At 44.9% G+C, this 20,642-nt stretch overlaps 1 protein-coding gene across 1 annotated transcript in view; it reads left to right on the top strand.

Annotated features, from left to right (window-relative positions):
• Positions 1 to 20,642, top strand: part of ITM2C (integral membrane protein 2C) — a 117,270-nt gene that overhangs the window by 82,745 nt on the left and 13,883 nt on the right. Inside the window, exons 3-4 of the mRNA XM_033959171.1 lie at positions 12,982 to 13,170; positions 14,458 to 14,568. Of these exons, the coding sequence (XP_033815062.1) occupies positions 12,982 to 13,170; positions 14,458 to 14,568 (300 nt within the window). The remainder of the gene's footprint in view (positions 1 to 12,981; positions 13,171 to 14,457; positions 14,569 to 20,642) is intronic.

Raw genomic sequence — 20,642 nt, 5'->3', positions numbered from 1 at the left:
GAACCCTTGGCTACCTCTCCTTTCAAGTTTCTTACTTGGAAGGTGCTTTTCCTTATTGCCCTTACCTCTGCCAGGAGGGTCAGTGAGCTTCATGCACTGGTCGCAGATCCTCCCTTTACGGTTTTTCACCATGACAAGGTGGTTCTGCGTACACATCCAAAGTTTCTCCCTAAGGTTGTATCTGAATTCCATCTCAACCAATCCATTGTTCTCCCTGTTTTCTTTCCAAAACCTCATTCTCATTCTGGAGAACAAGCTCTACACACTTTGGATTGTAAAAGGGCTCTGGCTTACTATCTAGAGCGTACGAAACCCCACAGATCAGTTCCTCAACTTTTTCTGTCCTTTGATCCAAATAAATTGGGACGTCCCGTTTCTAAACGTACGTTGTCTAATTGGCTGGCAGCGTGCATTTCATTCTGTTATGCTCAGACCGGACTGACACTGGAAGGTTCTGTCACGGCCCATAGAGTCAGAGCAATGGCAGCATCTGTAGCTTTCCTCCGCTCCACTTCTATTGAGGAAATCTGCAAGGCTGCTACTTGGTCCTCAGTTCACACTTTTACATCTCATTATTGTCTGGATGCTTTTTCCAGACGGGATGGACACTTCGGCCAATCTGTTTTGCAAAATTTGTTTTCCTAATGGCCAACCTTCCCTCCATCCCTCTTTTTGTTAGCTTGGAGGTCACCCATCAGTCAAGAATATGCTGCCTGCTTGTCCTGGGATAAAGCACAGTTACTTACCGTAACAGGTGTTATCCAGGGACAGCAGGCAGATATTCTTGCGTCCCACCCACCTCCCCGGGTTGGCTTCTTAGCTGGCTTATACTAACTGAGGGACCGCGCGCCTCTGTCGGGCGGGAAGGCACTCGCGCGTGCGCGGTGCGGCCGAGCTAGAACTTTCTAAAGTTCTTAGAGTGCAATCACTCTAAAATTGTCCGTACCGGGGCTCCGTCGGTGCCGTCACCCATCAGTCAAGAATATCTGCCTGCTGTCCCTGGATAACACCTGTTACGGTAAGTAACTGTGCTTTCTGGTTGACTGAAAGTGTATTAGAAACCTTGTGTAACACAGTCTCAATTCCCCCCTCCTCTCCCTTCCTCCCTGAAGCACCAGTGCGGCAGCAATCCTCCTCCCTCCCTCAAGCCCTGAAGTGACAGAAGCAGGTGTCAGTCCTGAGCCCTAAACTCCCTCACTTGCTCGCTCCCTCTCTCCCTCTTTCCCTTCCTTACCCGAAACATAGCCGGTCAGCAGGAGGCAGCCTCAAAACAGGCTGCTCGTGGCCAGCCTTGACAGGGCTTTTCCTCTGATGTGTCAGAAGTGACGTGTCAGGAAAGGTCCTGCCGGGGCTAGCCGCAAGCAACCTGTTTTGAGGCTGCCTTCTGACCAGCTGTGCTTCAGGTAAGGAAGAGAGAGAAGGAGAGAGGGGGTTTGCGGCTCAGGACTGCCACCTGCTTCTGCCACTAAGGGGCTCGAGGGAGGAGAGCTTTGTGTCTCAGGACCACTGCCGCACTGATGTTTTGGGGTGGGAGGGAGGGGATTTGTCTCTCAGCTTAGGGGTTTGAGGGAGGGAGGGAGATGAGATTTGTGGCTCAGGACACTGCTGCACCGTTGCTTCAGGTCGGGAGGGAGATGCGGTTCACGGTTCAGGACTACTGCCACTTGAAGTTCTTCGGGGCTTGAGGGAGGGAGGAGAGTTTACGGCTCAGAACCACTGCTGCTGGTGCTTCGGTGGACTTTTTTTTTTTTTCACCAGCAATTTTTTTGCTGGTTGGGTGAGAGTCCTGGTTAACTGAGATTGTTACAGCTGGACACTTATTGCTCTCTTTAAAAAATCATCTTCTTGAACTTCTCTTTCCCGGAGCAGATCAATTCATAGACTTGCCGCAGGACTTTTTAAAACTAATAAAGCCAAAGTTTAACTACTTTTTCTTGAGCAGACTAGATTCCTCTTTGTAAATCTTGTAAGCAGAATAATCTCTTCACTGTGGCTGGCCCTAGCATTGAGCAGCTGTGTTTTTTGCATATGGCCCTGTTTTCAGCCCCTACTGACTTATGGAAATGAGGCCTTGCTTAGAGTTTCTGCATGTGGCCACTTGTCCCATGGGCTGCTCCAGCTCTCGACACCTACTATGCCCTCCCTAAAGCTGTGTTTCACCAAACATGGCTTTATAAAGAGAAAAGTTATACTACTGTTTATGTTGGGAATGTTCTCCCATGAGAGGTTGTGGAAACAAAAGTGGTGACAGAATTAAAGAATGTGTGGAATAAACATAGAAATGCTATATAGAAAAATGATGGAATCCAATTAAGCATAACTTAAATGACCTGCTAGTGAGCTTTGATGGCAGCTTTAGAGATAAGACTAATGCCAGACAAACTTCTGCAGTTTGGGTCTTGTAAACAGTGAAAACAGATCAAGACTGGAGTGAGCTTCAGCAGCAACTGCAATAGTTGGGATCAGTGGCATGGTACGGGGAGGGGGGACAAAGTACCCTGGGCACCGTCTTCGTAAGGGGCCGGCACCTCGCCACCCCCATGTACCTTTTGAAATGTTCGTTGGCGTGAGCAACATCTTCCACCTGCTGCTCGCACCGGTCTTGGCTCCCTTCTGATGTCATATCCTGGTCCCGCAACCCATATACAGTATAGAGGAACTTCATTAAAATATTCCCAAATTGGATCTCTGTAATGGCCTGCTGCCATTATAGGTTTTCTCATCCAAGGAGTGAATAATATGCCAAACCTCAGGCTATACACAAAAATATCCCAAGACATATGGATTATTCTGCTCAAAAGCTTTTACTTTCATTTTTACGGCTTACCCCTCCCTGCTTGCACTTAGTTCCTTGTTCAGATATATAAACTTAGCACTTAAGAAGTAATGGGTTGATTCTGTGTACATCGGTTTGCAAAGGAACAACTCTGTATAATTTATAACATTTTTACTGTGAAGAAAGAAGCATCTAATCTCTGCAGGCACAAATTCACAGTTTTGAGAAATGTAGAACCAAGCATTTGTGGTAATATTTTCTAGATAGAAAAATTGCTCGTGAAATTATGAATGAATTGCCATATCCAGTACACTCAAATATAAACCTTCCTGAATATAAACCAAGGTAAGCTTTTATCTCCCTCCAAAAAGGGGGGGGGGGGGAGAAAGGTTGCCTTGAATATAAACCCAGAGGGTGGGGGTGTTCAAGCCTTGCACCCAGCTCTCCTTCTTGCCTTCCTACACAGCAACCAATTCCCATTGCAGGCCTTCCTGAAGCTCTGGTGGTCCAGTGGTGAGCCGGGACAGACCTGATCCTTCCTGCATTCTGTCCCAGCTGATTCTAAACCACCCCACCTCCCTCCTGCTTCGCTTACCCCCCTAGACCTTACCTTTAAAGCCTTGGTGGTATAGCGGTGAAGTGGGGTAGGAGCGATCTTCCTACATTTCTGCCCTGTGAGAGCCACAATCAAAAATGATTGCCACGAATTCCTGCTGCAGTCTCACGAGACTGCAGCGGGATCTTATTTCTAGGTTTTCTTTTAATGCATTTAGAGCAGGAACAGTGGGAAACAAACAGCACAGCATTGAAAGGAACAACAAAAGCAGTGGAGTCAGCCTGAAGTAAGATAAAGGAAGCAGCTTTATTGGCGACCCAATATTTTAATCGAGATTTATGAGTGAGCACGATTTATCTTACATGTGCTTTTGTGCAGACCTCATATATAGGCAAGTCCACTGATACTCAGCCCATGTTGGGTATCCCAAAAAGCTACTTCCTTTATCCTATTTCTGACCAACTCCATTGTCTTTACTTTTCTTTAATACATTTTAGGAAAAAGATTCGCTGCAGTCTTCTCCCTGAACTCATTCCTTGGTTCTTATGCTACATTCATGTTTTATCTACATTGCTATGATTCTTGTATAAAGTTCTGACGAGATTTGGAAAGTCATGCCCTAATTCCCTTAGCTTCCACAGGGAGCTTTCCACTCTTTTAAACAAGAGTGGCTGTGTGTTTCATGTGCTAGGTTATTTGAAGCTAGGGGTGATGAGCGGTGTGAGAAATGGCTGATGCACACGTCTTATCAAAATAAGTGATCAGTTTACCAGTTGTCATCGATATGGCAGAGGATTGTCCATTCCAGATCCTATTTTTGTCCTTGTGCTGTACAGTTACTGTGTATGAAAGAAAAGACAAAGAGGGTCTTAGGGTTTTCATGGCTTGCTTTATACTCTTTCAATACGTCACTTGCATTTGGTTAGACCAGTGTCTCTCCAACTTTCTCAAGCCGGGGCACACTAAAGGTAGTGGCCACAGCTTAAGGCACCCAGAAGTGCGTGGACGTCGCTGTGATGACAGCACGCATATGCATGACCCTTCCCCTTCAAATAACCAAACCCTACCACCTCTCCTCCCCCCGATCTCTCCTTTCCTCCCCCTCAATCCAATACTCCCATCCTTCTTACTTACCCCTCCCCTCTCGGCACCCTCCCGTAATTGATACTTGTACTTGTCATTTACCACTCTTTATCCTCGCTATATAGGTAACTATCTTTGCATAGTAAACCGCTACAACCGCATTATACAGTCTCTTGCACTGTATCTTACTCTATAAGTCTCTCGCACCCGTATTTTCACTGTATAAATATCTCTGCTGTATATGTACAGTCTCCTGCATTGTAAATTCTGCTTTGTTTTCCGCTGAATTAACACCTATGCTGAATATGTGCAGTCCCCTGCATTGTAAATTGCTCTCAACTGCATAGTACATTCCCTTACATTGTATCTTCGCTGTATATGTACAGTCTCTTACATTATAAACCGCTCTGAACTGTTTGTGGTATTTCGGTATACAAAAATAAAGTTATTATTATTATTATTATTATCATCACGTCGACATCTGCACATGTGCAGAGGCCTTCCAGATGGGCCCTGAGTCGCCAGTAGGAGGTGCCAGCAGGAAAGAGGGCCAGAGAGAAGGAGAGGCACTGGCGCCAGCTGATTGCCTACAGCAGTGCTTCTCAACTACTTCAAGCTAAGTACTCCCTAAGTCTAACAAATATCAACTGAGTACCCCAACCACAGACCTCCCTAGGCCCACCCAAGCTCTGGCCTAGATCCCATCCCCTTTATTAATTGTAATGCAATTTTTTCCATTCATTTTTCATATACACAGCAGATATAAATTCTCAAAACTGACACATTTCAATCACTATATTGAAAATAAAATCATTTTACCTAGTGGCGATCCTCTGCAGGCTGCTGTAATTAGCTTTAAAGGTGAGACCAGGAGGCCAGGGGGGAAGCCGGAGGATGCTTGAGAGAAGGGGGAAACATGCAAGCCTTCGGCGAATCGGGCAGCACTGGTGCTGTACCACGTAGGGAAGTCAGCTGGCAGGTGCCTCTCTTCCTCCTCAGTGTGCCACAGCAAACTTAGAATCTCAGGAGGCACACTAGCATGCCTCGGCACACAGTTTGAGATACAATGGGTTAGACTTTGAGAAAACACATTTCATGGCTAATCTGTAAAATAGACACTAATGTTTGCTTGCTGTGTAAATATTTAGTACTAGTTTTTTTTAGCTCATTACATTAATGGGTGCTAGATTTAGGCATTTCTTTCTTTCTTTCTGCCCCCTGTCTGTCTTTTTTTCTTTCTTTCTCTCTGTCTCCTGACTGTCTTCCCTTCTCCCTTACTTTTACCTCACCCATGTCCAGCAGCACCCCTTCCCTACTCCCCCTATCCAGCAGTAGCCCTTCTCCATTCCTTTTACCCCTTCCCTGCTCCCCCTGTCCAGGAGTAGCTCTTCTCCGTTCCTTTTACCTCCCCCCTGTCTAGTAATACCTCTTCTCCCTTACCTGCACACCGTCCAGCATCTGCTAGGCCGGGCAGCCTCGGGGCTTTTGCTAGGCCGGCCCGCTTCGCATTATCGAAGTGGGCCAGCCTAGCAAATGCCCTGCGGCTGCTGCCACTGCTGGTCCGGGGGTTAGAAGAAGAGGCATCGTCAGAAATCAGCTGGCATCGGAGATTGGGGCAGGAACTTTGCTGCATGCATTGCAAATCGCCGAAGGCTCCTACTGCGCATGCGGTGACACGGAGCTATGGATCAGGGATTATGGCCGCACAAAGTTTCAACTGTACATGCGCGCTAAGGGTTTTATTATAGCCGATACTAGCATTTATGGGTATATGTTGCAGCATGCTACCTAAGTGCTATTGTGTATATACCTGCTTAACTTACATAGCGTGCATTTTGAAGAGGGAAATATACAGGGGAGTGCACGGGTGGGATGTAAGCGGAGCTCCCAGTTACAGAATATTGTACGTCAGTGTCTCGCAAACTTTTTGAAGCCGCAGCACACTAAACTTGGAGCCATGTCTGGAGGGTATGGATGTCGATGTGTTGACGTCACGTGCATGTGTGATATCGTCATATCCACGCATGCGCGGAGGCCCTCTAGGTGGCGCACTGAGCTTGCTATTACTATGCCAGTGGGGGAGGGGGTGAAAGAGAAGGAGAGGTGCCAGCTGACTTCCTACAAGACTTGCCTCTTGCCGTGAGAGGCACATCCTTTAGACAGCCGGCGCTGGCGTCTCGCAGCACACCTGGAACCTGGCACACAGTTTGCAATACACTGCTGTAATTTATATGTGACTTTGATGCACATAGGTACTCTCAGGTACACCAGGGTCTATAGCTGGTATAAATAGTCTATAGGTTCATATACATGTCCCCCTCCATATTTGCGGTGGTTAGGGGCAAATAATATTTGGGCCGGTTCTGCCCCTAACCCCAGCTTCCCCCGGCTATTTTAAGCCCTGAAAGCTCCCCCTTAAGCCTTACCTGGTGGTCTAGCGGGTTTTCAGGGCAGGAGCGATCTTCCCATGCTCCTGCCCCTTGCAGATCGCTCACAGGAAATGGCTGCCTTGAGCTCCCATAATCTCTCGAGCCATTTCCTGTGAGCGATCTGCACGGGGCAGGAGCGCGGGAAGATTGCTCCTGCTTCGAAAACCCGCTAGACCACCAGGTAAGGCTTATGGGGGACTTGCAGGGCTTAAAATAGCCTGAAAAAAGAACAAGGAATTTTAGGTTTAAAATTGCGAATAAGTGAATCCGTAGATACGGTAACTGCGAATACGGAGGGGGAAGTGTATACTGAGAAATAAGTGCCTATGTCCCTTAATAAAATGGGCTCATCCTACCAGGCACTCTTTTACAGAAGTGCCCCTTTTATGCAAATGTTTTTCTAAATTTAGCTAGCCTTGTTCTCACTGTGCAGTAAATACATAGTCTTTTTGCAATGTGTCTCTACTTTATCTTTAGAACAGCTTGTAGCATAGTACTTGATTGAAACTTTGCAAATGGCACTCAGTTATTTTCAAGAGTTCCCACTTGTCCCTGTTTTGTTTGGTATCACAGTAATTGTAAATATAATTGTAGCTACTCTGCTCTTGATTATAATATTGTATAACAATTTGTGTGAGAGGAATTTTAAACAGCGTTGTACAGAGGGCCATGAACTATGCATGGGCCGCAGAAAAAAATCATACACAAGAAGTCTAATACAGTGATCTCCCTTTTAATCAGATGCTGGTATCTGAGGAACGCACACACAATGAGCAGTTTTGTAAAATAGTGTTTCTCACCTTGGTCCTGAAGTACCCCCTTGCCAGTCAGGTTTTCAGGATATCCAAATTGAATTTGCATAAACTTGATTTGCATACACTGCCTCCATTATATGCAAATGTCTTTCATGCATATTCATTGTGGATATCTTGAAAACCTGACTGGCAAGAGGGTACTCCAGGACCGAGTTGAGAAACACTGTTGTAAAGGGTCTAAATGGCAGTGTTGAAATATAAGGGCAGAAAAAAGGGAGTGGGGAAGGAACACATTTCATTGGCCTAATTAAGGGCTCCTTTTACAAAGGTGCACTAGTGTTTTTAGCACATGCACCGAGAAAACTACCGCCTGCGGCATAGCACGCACTATTCTGCATATTAAGGCCCTAGCGCACCTTTGTATAAGGAGCCTTAAGTGTTGAAATATATGCATATATTGTATAGAGATTGTGCAAGTGGGTATGCTCTTTATGGAACAGATATAAGTCCAGCACTCAAAGTACTATCCTCAGAGTTATATTCTTACTCGGTACTTACAAAAGCACAGGACACTGAAGAATACGACATTTTAAGACCTCAGCAGTGCAGCTGCATAGTGAATACCTCTTACCAGGCAGACTTATTATACCAAAATCATCATTGGTTCAGCCCAAACCCTCTCGATATTCCCTTTTAAACACTTTCTTAAAAATTCTTAATGTTTATTTATCTTTGAAATATTTTAGATGTACTTATCTTTAAATCTTTATCTTAAATGGCTGGAAGAAGACATGCTTTTTCAAGGAATTCCCCTATAAAACATCAAATTATTAAAAAACAAACAAACCCTTAGTTCTAAGAATTGCACACCTTTAACAGACATTGCTGCACTCCCCACACTTGCAAAGATGGTAGTGAATGGATGCATTCAATTTATTGCAACAAATATAAGCACCTATATGCAGCAGAGCATCTGAAACATAGAAACATAGAAGATGACGGCAGAAAAGGGCCACAGCCCATCAAGTCTGCCCACTCCAACAACCCTACCCCCTTGAATTTACCCCCCTAGAGATCCCATATGTGTATCCCATTTCCTTTTAAAATCCTTCACGCTGCTGGCCTGAATCACCTGAGGTGGAAGTTCATTCCAACGATCGACCACCCTTTCGGTGAAGAAGAACTTCCTGGTGTCGCCATGAAATTTCCCACCCCTGATTTTCAGCGGATGGCCTCTTGTGGCAGAGGGACCTTTAAAAAAGAAGATATCATCCTCCACCTCAATACGGCCGGTGATATATTTAAACGTCTCTATCATGTCTCCTCTCTCTCTACGTTCTTCGAGTGAATATAGCTGCAATTTATTCAGCCTTTCTTCATACGGGAGGTCTTGAAGAAAGGCTGAATAAATTGCAGCTATATTCACTCGAAGAACGTAGAGAGAGAGGAGACATGATAGTATGCACTGTTGCATGCCTACACATGCATCTAATATAATAAAACGCTAAGCGCGCATGCGCACTCTTACTGCCGTGTTGCCTGATCTATAGTTCCATGGCTGGCAGAGTGCACATGCGCGCTTACCACGCATCTCTCTGTCTTGCAGCGGGTTTGCCCACTCCGGCCAGACAAAGTTCATTTTTTAGTTCAAAGCCACCGCTGCGCCTCCTCTATCGAACCTCACCAGAGTCGGAGAAGACTTCCGACTCTGGCGGGGATCGAGAGAGGAGACGCAGCGTCGGCTTTGAACTAAAAAATAAACTTTGTTTGGCCGGAGCCGGCAAGCCTGCTGCGAGACAGAGAGATGGCATCTGAATATTAGCAGCGACTTGGCAACGGGGGAGGGGGAAGAAACCACAAGTAAGCCATGCTCTGTCCTCTCAAGAGCTCAGGCATCTGAATATTTGCAGCAATGTGGAGGTCTTTTTACAAAAGATATGTTAATCGTCTTATCCAGGGGTGGCTGCACATTACTGTTTTTGGGCAGAGCAGGGAAGAGGGACAGGGGGAGCAGGGAAGAGGTGCTACTGGGCCGGGGGAGCAATGAAGAGGGACAGGGGAAGCAGGGAAGAGGTGCTGCTGGACAGGGAAGTGGAGTGGGGAGGGAAATGATGCTTGTGAGAAAAGGGGGCTCGGGCTGAATGGGAACAGATGGGAGAAGAGTGCTGGGGGGGGTAAAAATGGGTTTAGAGCTGGGCTGAAAATAGGGGACATGTGAGGGAAGGAGGCTTTACTAGCATCCGTTAATGTAATGGGCTAAAACACTAGTATGTATATAACATGCACATTGATGTTGCAGGTACAGGGACTTTTTCAAAATGGTTGCCACCATCAGGCTTCCAAATTTTGGAGCTTCTGATACCCTCCTTCTGGCCAGGCTGTTCCTTGTGCCTGGCAGGAGGAGTGATTACCTGTGAATACACCAAAGGTGGTTTAACAGAAATGTTCCTAAGACAAATAACAGAAATGTTGCCAACCTAACTCCCCCTTTTATCAAGCTATGCTAGAGGTTTTTAGTGTAGGCAGTAAGGTAAATACTCCAACGCTCATAGGAATTCTATGAGCATAGGAGCATTTACCGCTCCAGCTTGTGCTAAAAATTTCTACCATAACTTGATAAAAGGGGAGGTAAGAGAGGTAAGTGACAACAGAGGGACAGCTTTTCAGGGTTTACTTTTCAACTGGACTCAGACAATGTTTAACAACGGCACATTCCCAGAGAACAAAAGGTGTATCATGATAACACCCATTACTAAGAACAACAAGGAACCAATTTCTTCTTTCATTAACTACCGGCCTATCGCCTCCATCCCTTTCTTTGTGAAAATACTGGAAGGACTAGTGTATTACCAACTGCTCAACTACCTAGAAGAACATGCGTCTGAAGCCTCTCTGATGTTGTGACGTCAGAGAGGCTTCCGATGCAGGAGTGGATAGCGCAAGGAGCCGCCACCCGCAGCTTTGAACTGAATGATTGACTGAGCCGGCCAGACACGCTGCTGTTCCACAAGGAAGGGAAAGGGGAAGAGAAATGCTGATGTGGATGGTGCCAGGAGCCACCGGCGGCCGCAGCTTTGACCGGAAAAATCAACTGCAGCAAGGGAGCAGTTGATTATCACGTCCAGACTGCAGGCCGCAAAATAGCACCCGTGGGCCGCGTGTTTGAGACCGCTGCATTAGACAATTTAGAAATGGGCTTTTACAATTGCCATTTCAGTTACTTCAGGGTTGGCTCCCTCTCTTGGTACAGAAATGCTTATAAAAGTTTTCTGAACCTGAGATAGTGGTCACAAGATCGTAGTGTAAGTGGTAGTTGGTTCCAGCATTTTGCTAATTGATATTGGATGGATAAGGTGATTTGTCTGCTAGATTTTTTAATGTTGCATGCTGGGAATTTTAAGTGAAAAAGATTTCTGGTGGTATATCTGTTGGAGGCACATTGGAGTAGGATGGCCAACTCTGTTAGATAGTCGGGGGACATTGTCTGACAGGATCTTAAAGGCAGTGATATCTAAAAAACTTAATCATTGCAGATATGAACAGCCAATATAGTTTTGTACAGTAGGGCTTTAGGTGTTCTGATTTCCATAGTCCGTATATGAGACTTACTGCTGCATTTTGAATTAGTTGTAGATGTGATAGCAATGGACAATATGGCGACTTTGTGGATCCCTAAGAAATATGTACTATATGTGGTTGATGTGCCCTAAGGTGCAATGTTTTTGGATGTCTATTCTAGCTTTGCTGCAACAAGCTACTCAATTGTAATATCCTTTTAATGTGGAGATGTACTTGCTACATTTCAATTCATTTGAAATAAAGCCTGAGACACATAAGTTGGTCACAAATTTCTTCACGGCTGCTAAATGGGCTTTGGCATCAGCATGGAAAAGTCCTGTTAGGCCTTCAATTACAGAAGTTCTCCACAAATTAGACCATGTTTACCTTATGTCAAAGTTGATGGCAATACGATCTGGCCAACCTTTGGCTTTTCATAAAGTGTGAGATGTTTATCACTCCTGGAGAATGTGGAACCAGTGGAATAGTGAGACTTTTCCACTTTGAATGACTTACCAGTTGTTCCATGGTCCTGGGCTTCAGGGGACTTTTATGTTTTTGCAGTGGTCTCTCTTTTACATGAGGAGGAGGGTAGAAATGGGAAGGGGATTTTTCTTGGATTCTTTATTGTTGTACTTGACCCATGTTTTACATGTTCTAATGTTTATTGTGCTTATTTTATGCATATTTTAGAGAAAATTTAGAAAACCCTTGAACTTTTTGTAAACTATGTTTCTAAAATGTATTTTATAGCTGTTTTGGTATAACTGTTAATAATAATTTTATTCTTATATACCGCCAAAGCCGTAGTAGTTCGAGGCAGTTTACAATAAAGAAGAGCTGGACAATCAGCGAATATAAGTACAATGTAAAGTCATCAACATACAGGTGGGCAGGATGCAGGAGGTAAAGAGAAATTGGGGAACAATTTGGTTTGTGTTGGAGAAATAAGGCTTAGATTACAAATCGGTTAAACAAGTTTGTTTTTACTAATTTTCTGAAATTTAGGTAGGATGAGGAGTGTGAGTGATACTATTACTCAGCTAATCGTTCAGTTGACCTTGGAAAGCAAGTGTTTTGTTCAGGAATCTTTTGTAATGGCAGGTCTTTATTGTTGGATGGTTAAACAGATGTACTCTGCGTGTGGGTCTGGATGAACAATCTAAGTTAAAATGGGGTCAGAACTCTTACCACAATCATTCTTTTGTAGATATTTGAAGAATATTTTCATAACAGTAGTTCAAGTACCTATGTAATGTTTAGTTGTACACATCCCCCTCCGTATTCGTGGGGGTTAGGGGCAGAGCTGGCCCGCGAATTTGGAAAAAAACACGAATAATATTTGGGCTGGTTCTGCCCCTAACCCCTGACTATTTTAAGCCCTGAAAGCCCCCCCTCCCCCTTTAAGCCTTACCTGTTGGTCTAGCAGGTTTTCAGGCAGGAGCGATCTTCCCACGCTCCTGCCCTGTGCAGATCACTCACAGGAAATAGCTGCCTTGAGCTCATGTAGTCTCTCAAGCCATTTCCTGTGAGCGATCTGCACGGGGCTGGAGCGTGGGAAGAGCGCTCCTGCCCAGAAAACCCGCTAGACCACCAGGTAAGGCTTAAGGGGGGCTTACAGGGCTTAAAATAGCCCAAAAAATTTTAATGGGATTTTGTGTTTAAACCACGAATAACCGAATCCTTAGATATGGAATTTGCGAATACAGAGGGGGAAGTGTATTCTACTTCCTCTTTTGCAATGCCTGTTTTTGTTTTATCTCGATTATAATGAAAGTGATAAGTGTTCTTCCCCTTCATGTTGTTGTTTTTCAATTTCTGCAGCTACATCGGAAAAACACATTTGAATGCAGCCTTCTTTATGAAGATACCATCTACTCACCATTCAGAGGCCAAATGGAGTTAGAAGAGAATGTCAAAATCTACATTGATGAAAACTATGAGTACATCAATGTCCCAGTGCCTCAGTTTGGTAGAAGTGATCCTGCAGATATAATCCATGATTTCCAAAGGGTAAGAGTGAAAGAAATAATGGTTTCTTGGCCATAAATATCAATGTAGGGCAGGTGGAGAAAGGAGAGGTGTTACATATATTCTAGCAAATAAATGAAATCTTTGTTGGTGATACATACCAGGAGTTCTTATTGGCTTGTATCAGTAATGTTTAGATCAGCTAGAAAATATATTGCAGGCTAATGATTCACAGAAGTAAATTCAGAGTGGGCCAGAAGTTGTTAATAAATACAGTACACGCAAAACTGAAATACAAATTTTTAGGAGTTGTGCATGTGAAAAAAAAAAAAGACCCCCGCCCCCTTTTTTTTTCTTGTACTTCTTTTTAGCTATTAACCACAAATTACATTTTTTTTACTGCTGGTTTTTCTTGTCTTTGTCTACTTTAGTTTCACAAGAAATGTGACTCAACTGTTCTGGATGACTCTTTATGTAACCACATCTCCAGACTCTTATCAAATAAACTATTGAGCACCATTGGCAGGAACCAGTACTTGTACTGTTTGGGGCAAATTCTATAAATGGTGTCCTGATTGTAGGCAGCAATCGGGATGCATGTTTAAAAAAAAAAATACCCCGAGGCAGGCTGCCTACATTGTAGGTGTCTTCGTGAGCCTAGGGAGGTGCATAGGGCAGCCTAGGGATGGCCAGTCCCTCCTGCCCGGAACCCCAACACTCCACCGAGACATAATCCGGCACTCCTCCCCCTTCCCTAAGCCCACCCAGACCCAACCAGTACCTTCTTTAGTTGGCCGGCCAGAGGTATGCTTATTTCCAATGACCAGCAGGCCTGCCTCAACTTCCCGGTGCATCGTGGGATGTACCAGGGAGGGCAGAGGGTCTGATTGACCTAGGTCAACTGGAATCTTAGGCCTTCCCTTAATGCCAGTGGACCCCCCTAATGTTTTCAGGCCTGAGGCATGTGCCCACTGGGCCTACCCTTTAATTTGGCCCTGCATTAAGCTCCATCCCTGGCAGTATTCAAATCCAGGCTAAAAGACTTTTTTCGAGGTTGCCTTAACTTCTAACCCCACCACTCGCTTCTAAAGCACCCATGCCTGAGAAACTATCTATCACCCTACTTGTTCTGTTTGATCAGATTGTAAGCTGTGCTGAGCAGAGACTGTCTCTTTGTTTTAATGTACAGTGCTGTGTACATCTAGCAGCGCTATAGAAATGATAAGTAGCAATAATGAAATCAGACCCTTTGTACACTGAGCACAGTTATCCTCAGCACCTAATAATACAGGATTTGGGTTCATGTAGATCTCTCTGGTTTAACTGCAGGGGCTGACAGCTTACCATGATATAGCCTTGGATAAATGTTATGTCATTGAACTGAACACTACTATTGTGATGCCACCTCGCAATCTGTGGGAGCTGCTGGTTAACGTGAAGGTATGTTAATGATTCGTTGTAATGGAGCACAGCCCGTGGCACTCCAGTTTGTTCATTAGATAAATGAATGTTTGTTTTGTAAAGTTATCAAGAAAGATGCAAATTGTGCATGTTAGTATTTAAAATATGGTTTTTTGCTCTAAAAATACATGGCCCAATTCAGCCAGTATGGTCGTCTACTTAAGTTTAAATACCAGAAGTACAATTCAGATTAATGAGTCAATTAATCAGACATAAAAACATCTGACTCATTAATTTGAATTGTTTTGAATTGAATTAATTGAATTAATTCTGGTTGCTATTAAAGTTTGAAGACCTAGCCTTTTCTGCTCTTATCTATCGGATTTCATCAGTGCAGAGGAGTCTGTCTCCTTTCTTTTTTGCCTACATTGTAAAACTACCATTCCCTTGCAACAGCAGCAGATGAATCCAGAGACCAATGGGATAGCTCACATCTACCAGCAGGCGGAGATAGAGAAACTGATTAACAGGTGGTCCTATTGGCTGGCACTCCTCCTGTTTATCTAGTATTCTCTATCTCCCAGCAGGAAAATGTCGCTATTCAACTAGCTCCTGAATTCTGGCTGTGGCTGGAACTTTATTTTCTCCTGTTGAGGTTTTCCGGCTGAATGGTGCCGGCTTTAGAGGTTGCACTTGGGCCCCCCTTGTCCCTGCCTCACCCTCCCTCCATTGCTAGAGGGTCTGACTGGGTCTCAATTTTTTTCTTCTTTCCCTTCTCTGTAAAAAAAAAAAAAAAAAAAAAAGAGACCACAGTTGTTACATTCTGCCATGCTTTTGCTGCAAACTGGCTTCAACTGGCCCTAACAACTAGCTTGTGAGTATGTCTGGCTTTTATGGTTGTTTGAACTTCAGGTTCTGTTTGGGAGTCTTAGTACTGTGGGTTCGGTCATCATACATTTAAGGTATGGATATTTTATTGAGGCTAAGTTTTCTGACTAGAAATCTGTGGAGGGAGCCGGGACTTCCCGCCCTTTGCATGCACGCGCTTTGTTTCCTTGTTGGTTACAGCGCAGCAGTAGCGATGCGATTTCATGCTCGTACTTGTTCTCATTGTTGGGTTTCAGTGCAGCAGTAGTCCTGTTTATTCTGAGGCTCTCTTTCATCAGTGTTTGTCACGGCCATGTGCAGCTGATTGTGCAGGTGCCAGTTTATAGCAGCGCGCATGATATGGGATATGTTTTTTTCTGGCGCTGTGGGCCGTTCTTCTGGTTATTCCCCGAGTCTGATTTTCTTTCTATGCAAGCCGCGGCAGGGTAAATTTTGCGTGGCTCGAATCCGATTATGTTTCTAGGAGCATTGATGCAGCGGCCACGTGTCAGCGAGAATCAGGCGTGCGCATGGGTCTCCGGTGATGGCGGGAGAGCTGCAGTGTTCCAGTAGTTTGTTTTCAGCTGACTTTGGTCAGGGTATGCCGGGGCTTCTCTCCTTTCTGGTTCAGACAAGTTGTATGTGTTTCACCAACTTTGGGACAAGCTTGGGCAGCTTTATATGTCTATGTCTGTGTTCCTGCTGTACTCCCTTGAAGGAAGCTGCTTGTTTAATCGGACTCTGGGGTTAGCACTCAAGGGGTTTACCAGAGAGACTCTAACCTGTGCTAGGTCACCCAGTCTCGGTTTGTCTCCAGACTGGGGCGACATACGGCAACTCATGGCACAGTGAGATCAGCAGTAAGATAGTGCCCTGTATTTCACACAGGTATCTCATTGTCTCTCTTGGGGTCCCTGCAGATTGAGCCTTTGTCTATTGGTAACTGTCCTTATTTGGGCCTCTGTGCTGAGCTGCATGTGTCTAGTAGTGGCACAGGATATTTATGCCTTTAGTACAAGCAGTTTTCAAGTTCGGGCTGTCTCTATGGGCATAATGACACTGCGCATATTCCTGCGGCCAGGACTCTCTTTCTCTATTTCTGAGGGGGCCTGGACTTCAGATTTCCATGCTTATAACGCTGGTTTCTCCTGTCACCATTTTCTCATGGCACATGCTAGACGGACCCCCCGACCAGACAGAAAGGACTGTACAGCTCCTTTTAACCAGGAGCCAGTTACCTATTCTATCAAACCCGCGGAGGATCACGCACTATGTGGCAGTTAGCCTCATCCCTGAAGCTCTCGTTAACGATGTGAGCTTTGTCTGATACCTGTAAGGATGCTGTTGTTTTCCACGGGGCAGTAGATGCAGCATCTTGATTGAGTCTAGTACGTATTCACTTTAAAGGACATACGTATTTCGCTCATGTTGCATGGGGTTAGTACTGTTTTCATGGTTCCAGTATATTCCTCTTTACATTGTGAAACTTGATTTTTCCTAGGAGAATCTTCTTGCAGATCCTACAGTCTCATTCTGTCATTCCCTGACCTTCTGCACTTCATTCTGAGGGGATCTTGACTTCTTCCAATGACTCTTCAGGCTTTCTCATGAGAGAGAAGACACTATAATGTCAGGTCACAGGGCTGTGAAGATTTTTCAGGATGCTTGCATCTTTGCATTCTCCTCAGGTTTTCCAGTTCGTTCTTGGAGTCTCTATGTTTTGTGTATCCCTTTTCAGTGTTACTGGTCCTCAGGACAGTTCTTGTAGTTCTTCGGGAACTAAGGGACGTTGTTCCACTTACTGCATGGTGCCCGAGACGGGGGCATTGGACAGGCTGGATTCCATTCTGCTGAATTAGTTTCTCGGGGTTACACATTTCTGCAGACAACCTGGGAGTATATTTACATTTTCTCTATGGACTCCGAATCGGCACTTGGTTTGCCTGCCTCTCTTGGAGCAGCGCTTTCGGTTTTGGCACATGCCATTTCGTCTACCCAAGGCTTCACGAACGTTTTAGGTGATGTGGGCGGTGGTACCGTTTTGGCGCTACCAGGCAATTCATTTAATTTCTTCTTGACTGCCTGCTTGATTCGGATGACTTCTAGTCGGGCCATTTGACTGACACGAAAAGGGTGGTATCTTTTCCTCAGTTCTTTACAAGTGCATCTTCGAATTTGCACAGCGCTCTTTTCTCCTGTACTATTTATAGGTATATCGGGGTAATGTTTTTATTCATATAGGAGAGACGTGTGTTTCTTTCCGGAGACTGGGGTATGGGGTCTCGGTCTCAGATTGGTATTCTTCTTCGCTTACCATGACCAAGAGTATGGGATTCTGTACAGTTTCTGGGATCCATATTGCTGACTCCACTGGGAACTTCGGCTTGCTTTCCCCTTCTTACGCTACAGCAGTCGCTTTTGTTCCGGTGGTTCCCGGTATCTCAGGGCTCCAATTATTTGGTATGCTCCTCCTGCATCGCTCTGTATGATTTGGTGGCTCAGCGCGATTTCTCTTTTCAAGGCATGCCTCGGTCTTTGCTGGACTAGCTCATGACCACCGACCATCCGGGCTGTGGGGTTGGGGGGCTCGGTGGCTTCCATCCTCAGCTCCAGGATTCTGGTCTTCAGAGGCGACTCAGTACTTGTTCATTCTTCTACTCTTGAGCAGGGTCAGGCTACCTTTCTGGAGCTTCAGATCATTCTTCCGGATTGCCGCTGAGGGTCCTTTTGGTCAGTATAGGATGGGGGTATTTCTCTACAACTTGGGAAGTAGGTGTTGTACTCAGTTGGCAGGTGAAGTTGGTCTGCTTCAATGGGTGGACTCTCATCTTCGTCTTCTGTTGGCAGATCCTTTTATGGATCAGGATAAGAGTTTGGATAGACTTTCTCTCAGCGGAATCTGAGCATGGCCCATTTCTTGTATGTTACAGTGTACAGCGCTGTGTACGCTCTGGAAAGTGTGCATGTTAGTAATAGTGTAATCTTCTGCATCCTGGATATTGAGATTTGTGGCTCAGGCATTCTAGCTCCTTTTATGAACGTGAGATTTCCTTGACCTAGACCTCATGGTCTCGTCTCTCAATTCTAAGCTTCTTAGCTTCTTCGGCGGACCCAGGGAGTGGGAGTTAGAGGGGGTAGCTGCATGGCTCCTTTCTCACCTCTGCCTTCTCTTTTTCAGTGTTTTCCGCTGGCTGATGATGGCTTGGATTTGCCATCTCGAGCTCGCTTTCCGGGCACAGTATTTGTAGAATCTCTGGATTGGCGGCGCCATCCTTACTATGTGGATTTGATGAGTCTTTCGACAGCCGGACTAAGAAGTTTCCGGGTATCTCTGGCTTTGCTCGCCTAGGGTCCGCTCAACATGGATATTTGTACTACTTTAGTATTACGACCTAGTTTTTTGAAAAATCTTGGCTGACGTGTAAGGGTTATGCGAAGCAGGTTGTTTCTTCTCTTATCCAAGTGCTACGGACGTCTTCTCCTGTGGCTTCTGCTTCCTTTTGCAGGTTTTTCCTTTCTTGGGTGCTTCTTAACGTTTGAACCACTCCAGAGTTCCTTTTTGGCACAAGTGTATTGCCGAGGGCTTAGCGTTCAATTCCCTTCAGCTTCTGGTGCCATTCTTGGCTTGTTACAAGGGCTAGGTATATTGCTCTTCGTTTACTTCTCAGCTTCATGTAGTTCAGTTCCTAAACAGAGTGCAGTATATTCATGCGCCTCTTAGAAAGCCCTATTTGGAGTACAATCTTCATGTACTTCTTCTAAGTTTACCGTAGGCTTCATTTCATCCTTGTCTTTTGGGACTCTAAAGGGCTGTGCCGTTGAACATGGGGTTTCTTGTGGCCATGGCTTCAGCTCTGCAGTTTTCTATGTTGCAGGCCTTGTGCAACGGGGATTCCTATTTCTGATTTCCGAAATACGGGATATCAGTTCGGATGGTACCACTATTTCTTTCTAGGGGGGTGTCATCCTTTCTTTTATGTCATGCTCGCTTTTCCTTCCTTCTTCCTGGGAGGAGAAATTGGGAGCAGTGCTTTTATTCACTGCATTTTTTGATACATACTTAGCGTTCTCCGCGAGCTCGGTTTCTAACGACTTTTAGTTGTTTATATCTCCTTTTTGTATTCTTCAAGGGACGCCTCAAACGTATGGCGGCGTCCGAAGCCTCCATCGCTCAATGGGTCCAGGAGGACATTCTTTATGCTTGCTTGCTGGCAAGGAAGCGGGTGGCGAAAGAACTTCATGACCATTCCGCCGGAGCGATGGCTACTTCTTGGGCTCGGTCCAGAGGTTTTTTTCCTTGGAGGAGATTTGTCTCGTGGCTAATTGGTCTTCCGAGAGTGCTTTCTCTCCGCATTTCTACTTGGATGTGGGGACGCATGCAGTAGGGGCGTTTTGTGCTTCGGTTGTTGCGGAGGCGGCGTTTGCTTCCCACCCAGATTGAGGATTGCTTTGCTACATCCCATTGGTCTCTGGATTCATCTGCTGCTGTTGCTAGGGAAGGAAAAATTATGTTCTTACCTGTTAATTTTCTTTCCCTTAGACGCAGCAGATGAATCCAGAGCCCCACCCTTTCTGGATATTGTCTCTCGGTTTTTTTTCTTTTGCAACTTTCACAGTTTGTTATTATGGCAGGTTGTTTTCTGTATTATTGCATTTTGAGATTTGTTATGGGAAATAAGTTTTTTACATGCTATGCCTATTGATGGTTACGGATGCTTGGGCAAGGAGCTATACTAGATAAACAGGAGGAGTGCCAGCCAATAGGACCACCTGTTAATCAGTTTCTCTATCTCCGCCTGCTGGTAGATGTGAGCTATCCCATTGGTCTCTGGATTCATCTGCTGCGTCTAAGGGAAAGAAAATTAACAGGTAAGAACATAATTTTTCCTTATAAAACAAAACCAAACCCCAGGGTACTAGCTTACTGTTAGTGATGTATACAATACAATACAATCTTCTACCCTGAAATCACCCTAAAAGAGTATGCGGCTTACAAGAAAGAAGCTGGGTATTCCCAGGAATTACAATAGCAATTAACATATCCTCCTTGATTACATAAATGTCTTTTAAAATATTATTTATTTAAAGTTTCAAAATTATGCAAAGCCAAATAAGTAAAACACTTTCAGAAAATACAATCAAGAAAACTTCATAACTAAACGATTCTAGAGGCTTTTAGTATGGGCTGACAAGGTAAATGCTTCATAGAATTCCTATGAGCATTGGAGCATTTACCTCGTCAGCCT

This window comes from Geotrypetes seraphini, chromosome 9 (genome assembly GCF_902459505.1).
Source record: "Geotrypetes seraphini chromosome 9, aGeoSer1.1, whole genome shotgun sequence".
NCBI lineage: Eukaryota > Metazoa > Chordata > Amphibia > Gymnophiona > Dermophiidae > Geotrypetes > Geotrypetes seraphini.
The sequence above is the reverse complement of the archived record's forward strand: the minus strand, read 5'-3'. Positions and strand labels throughout refer to the sequence as shown.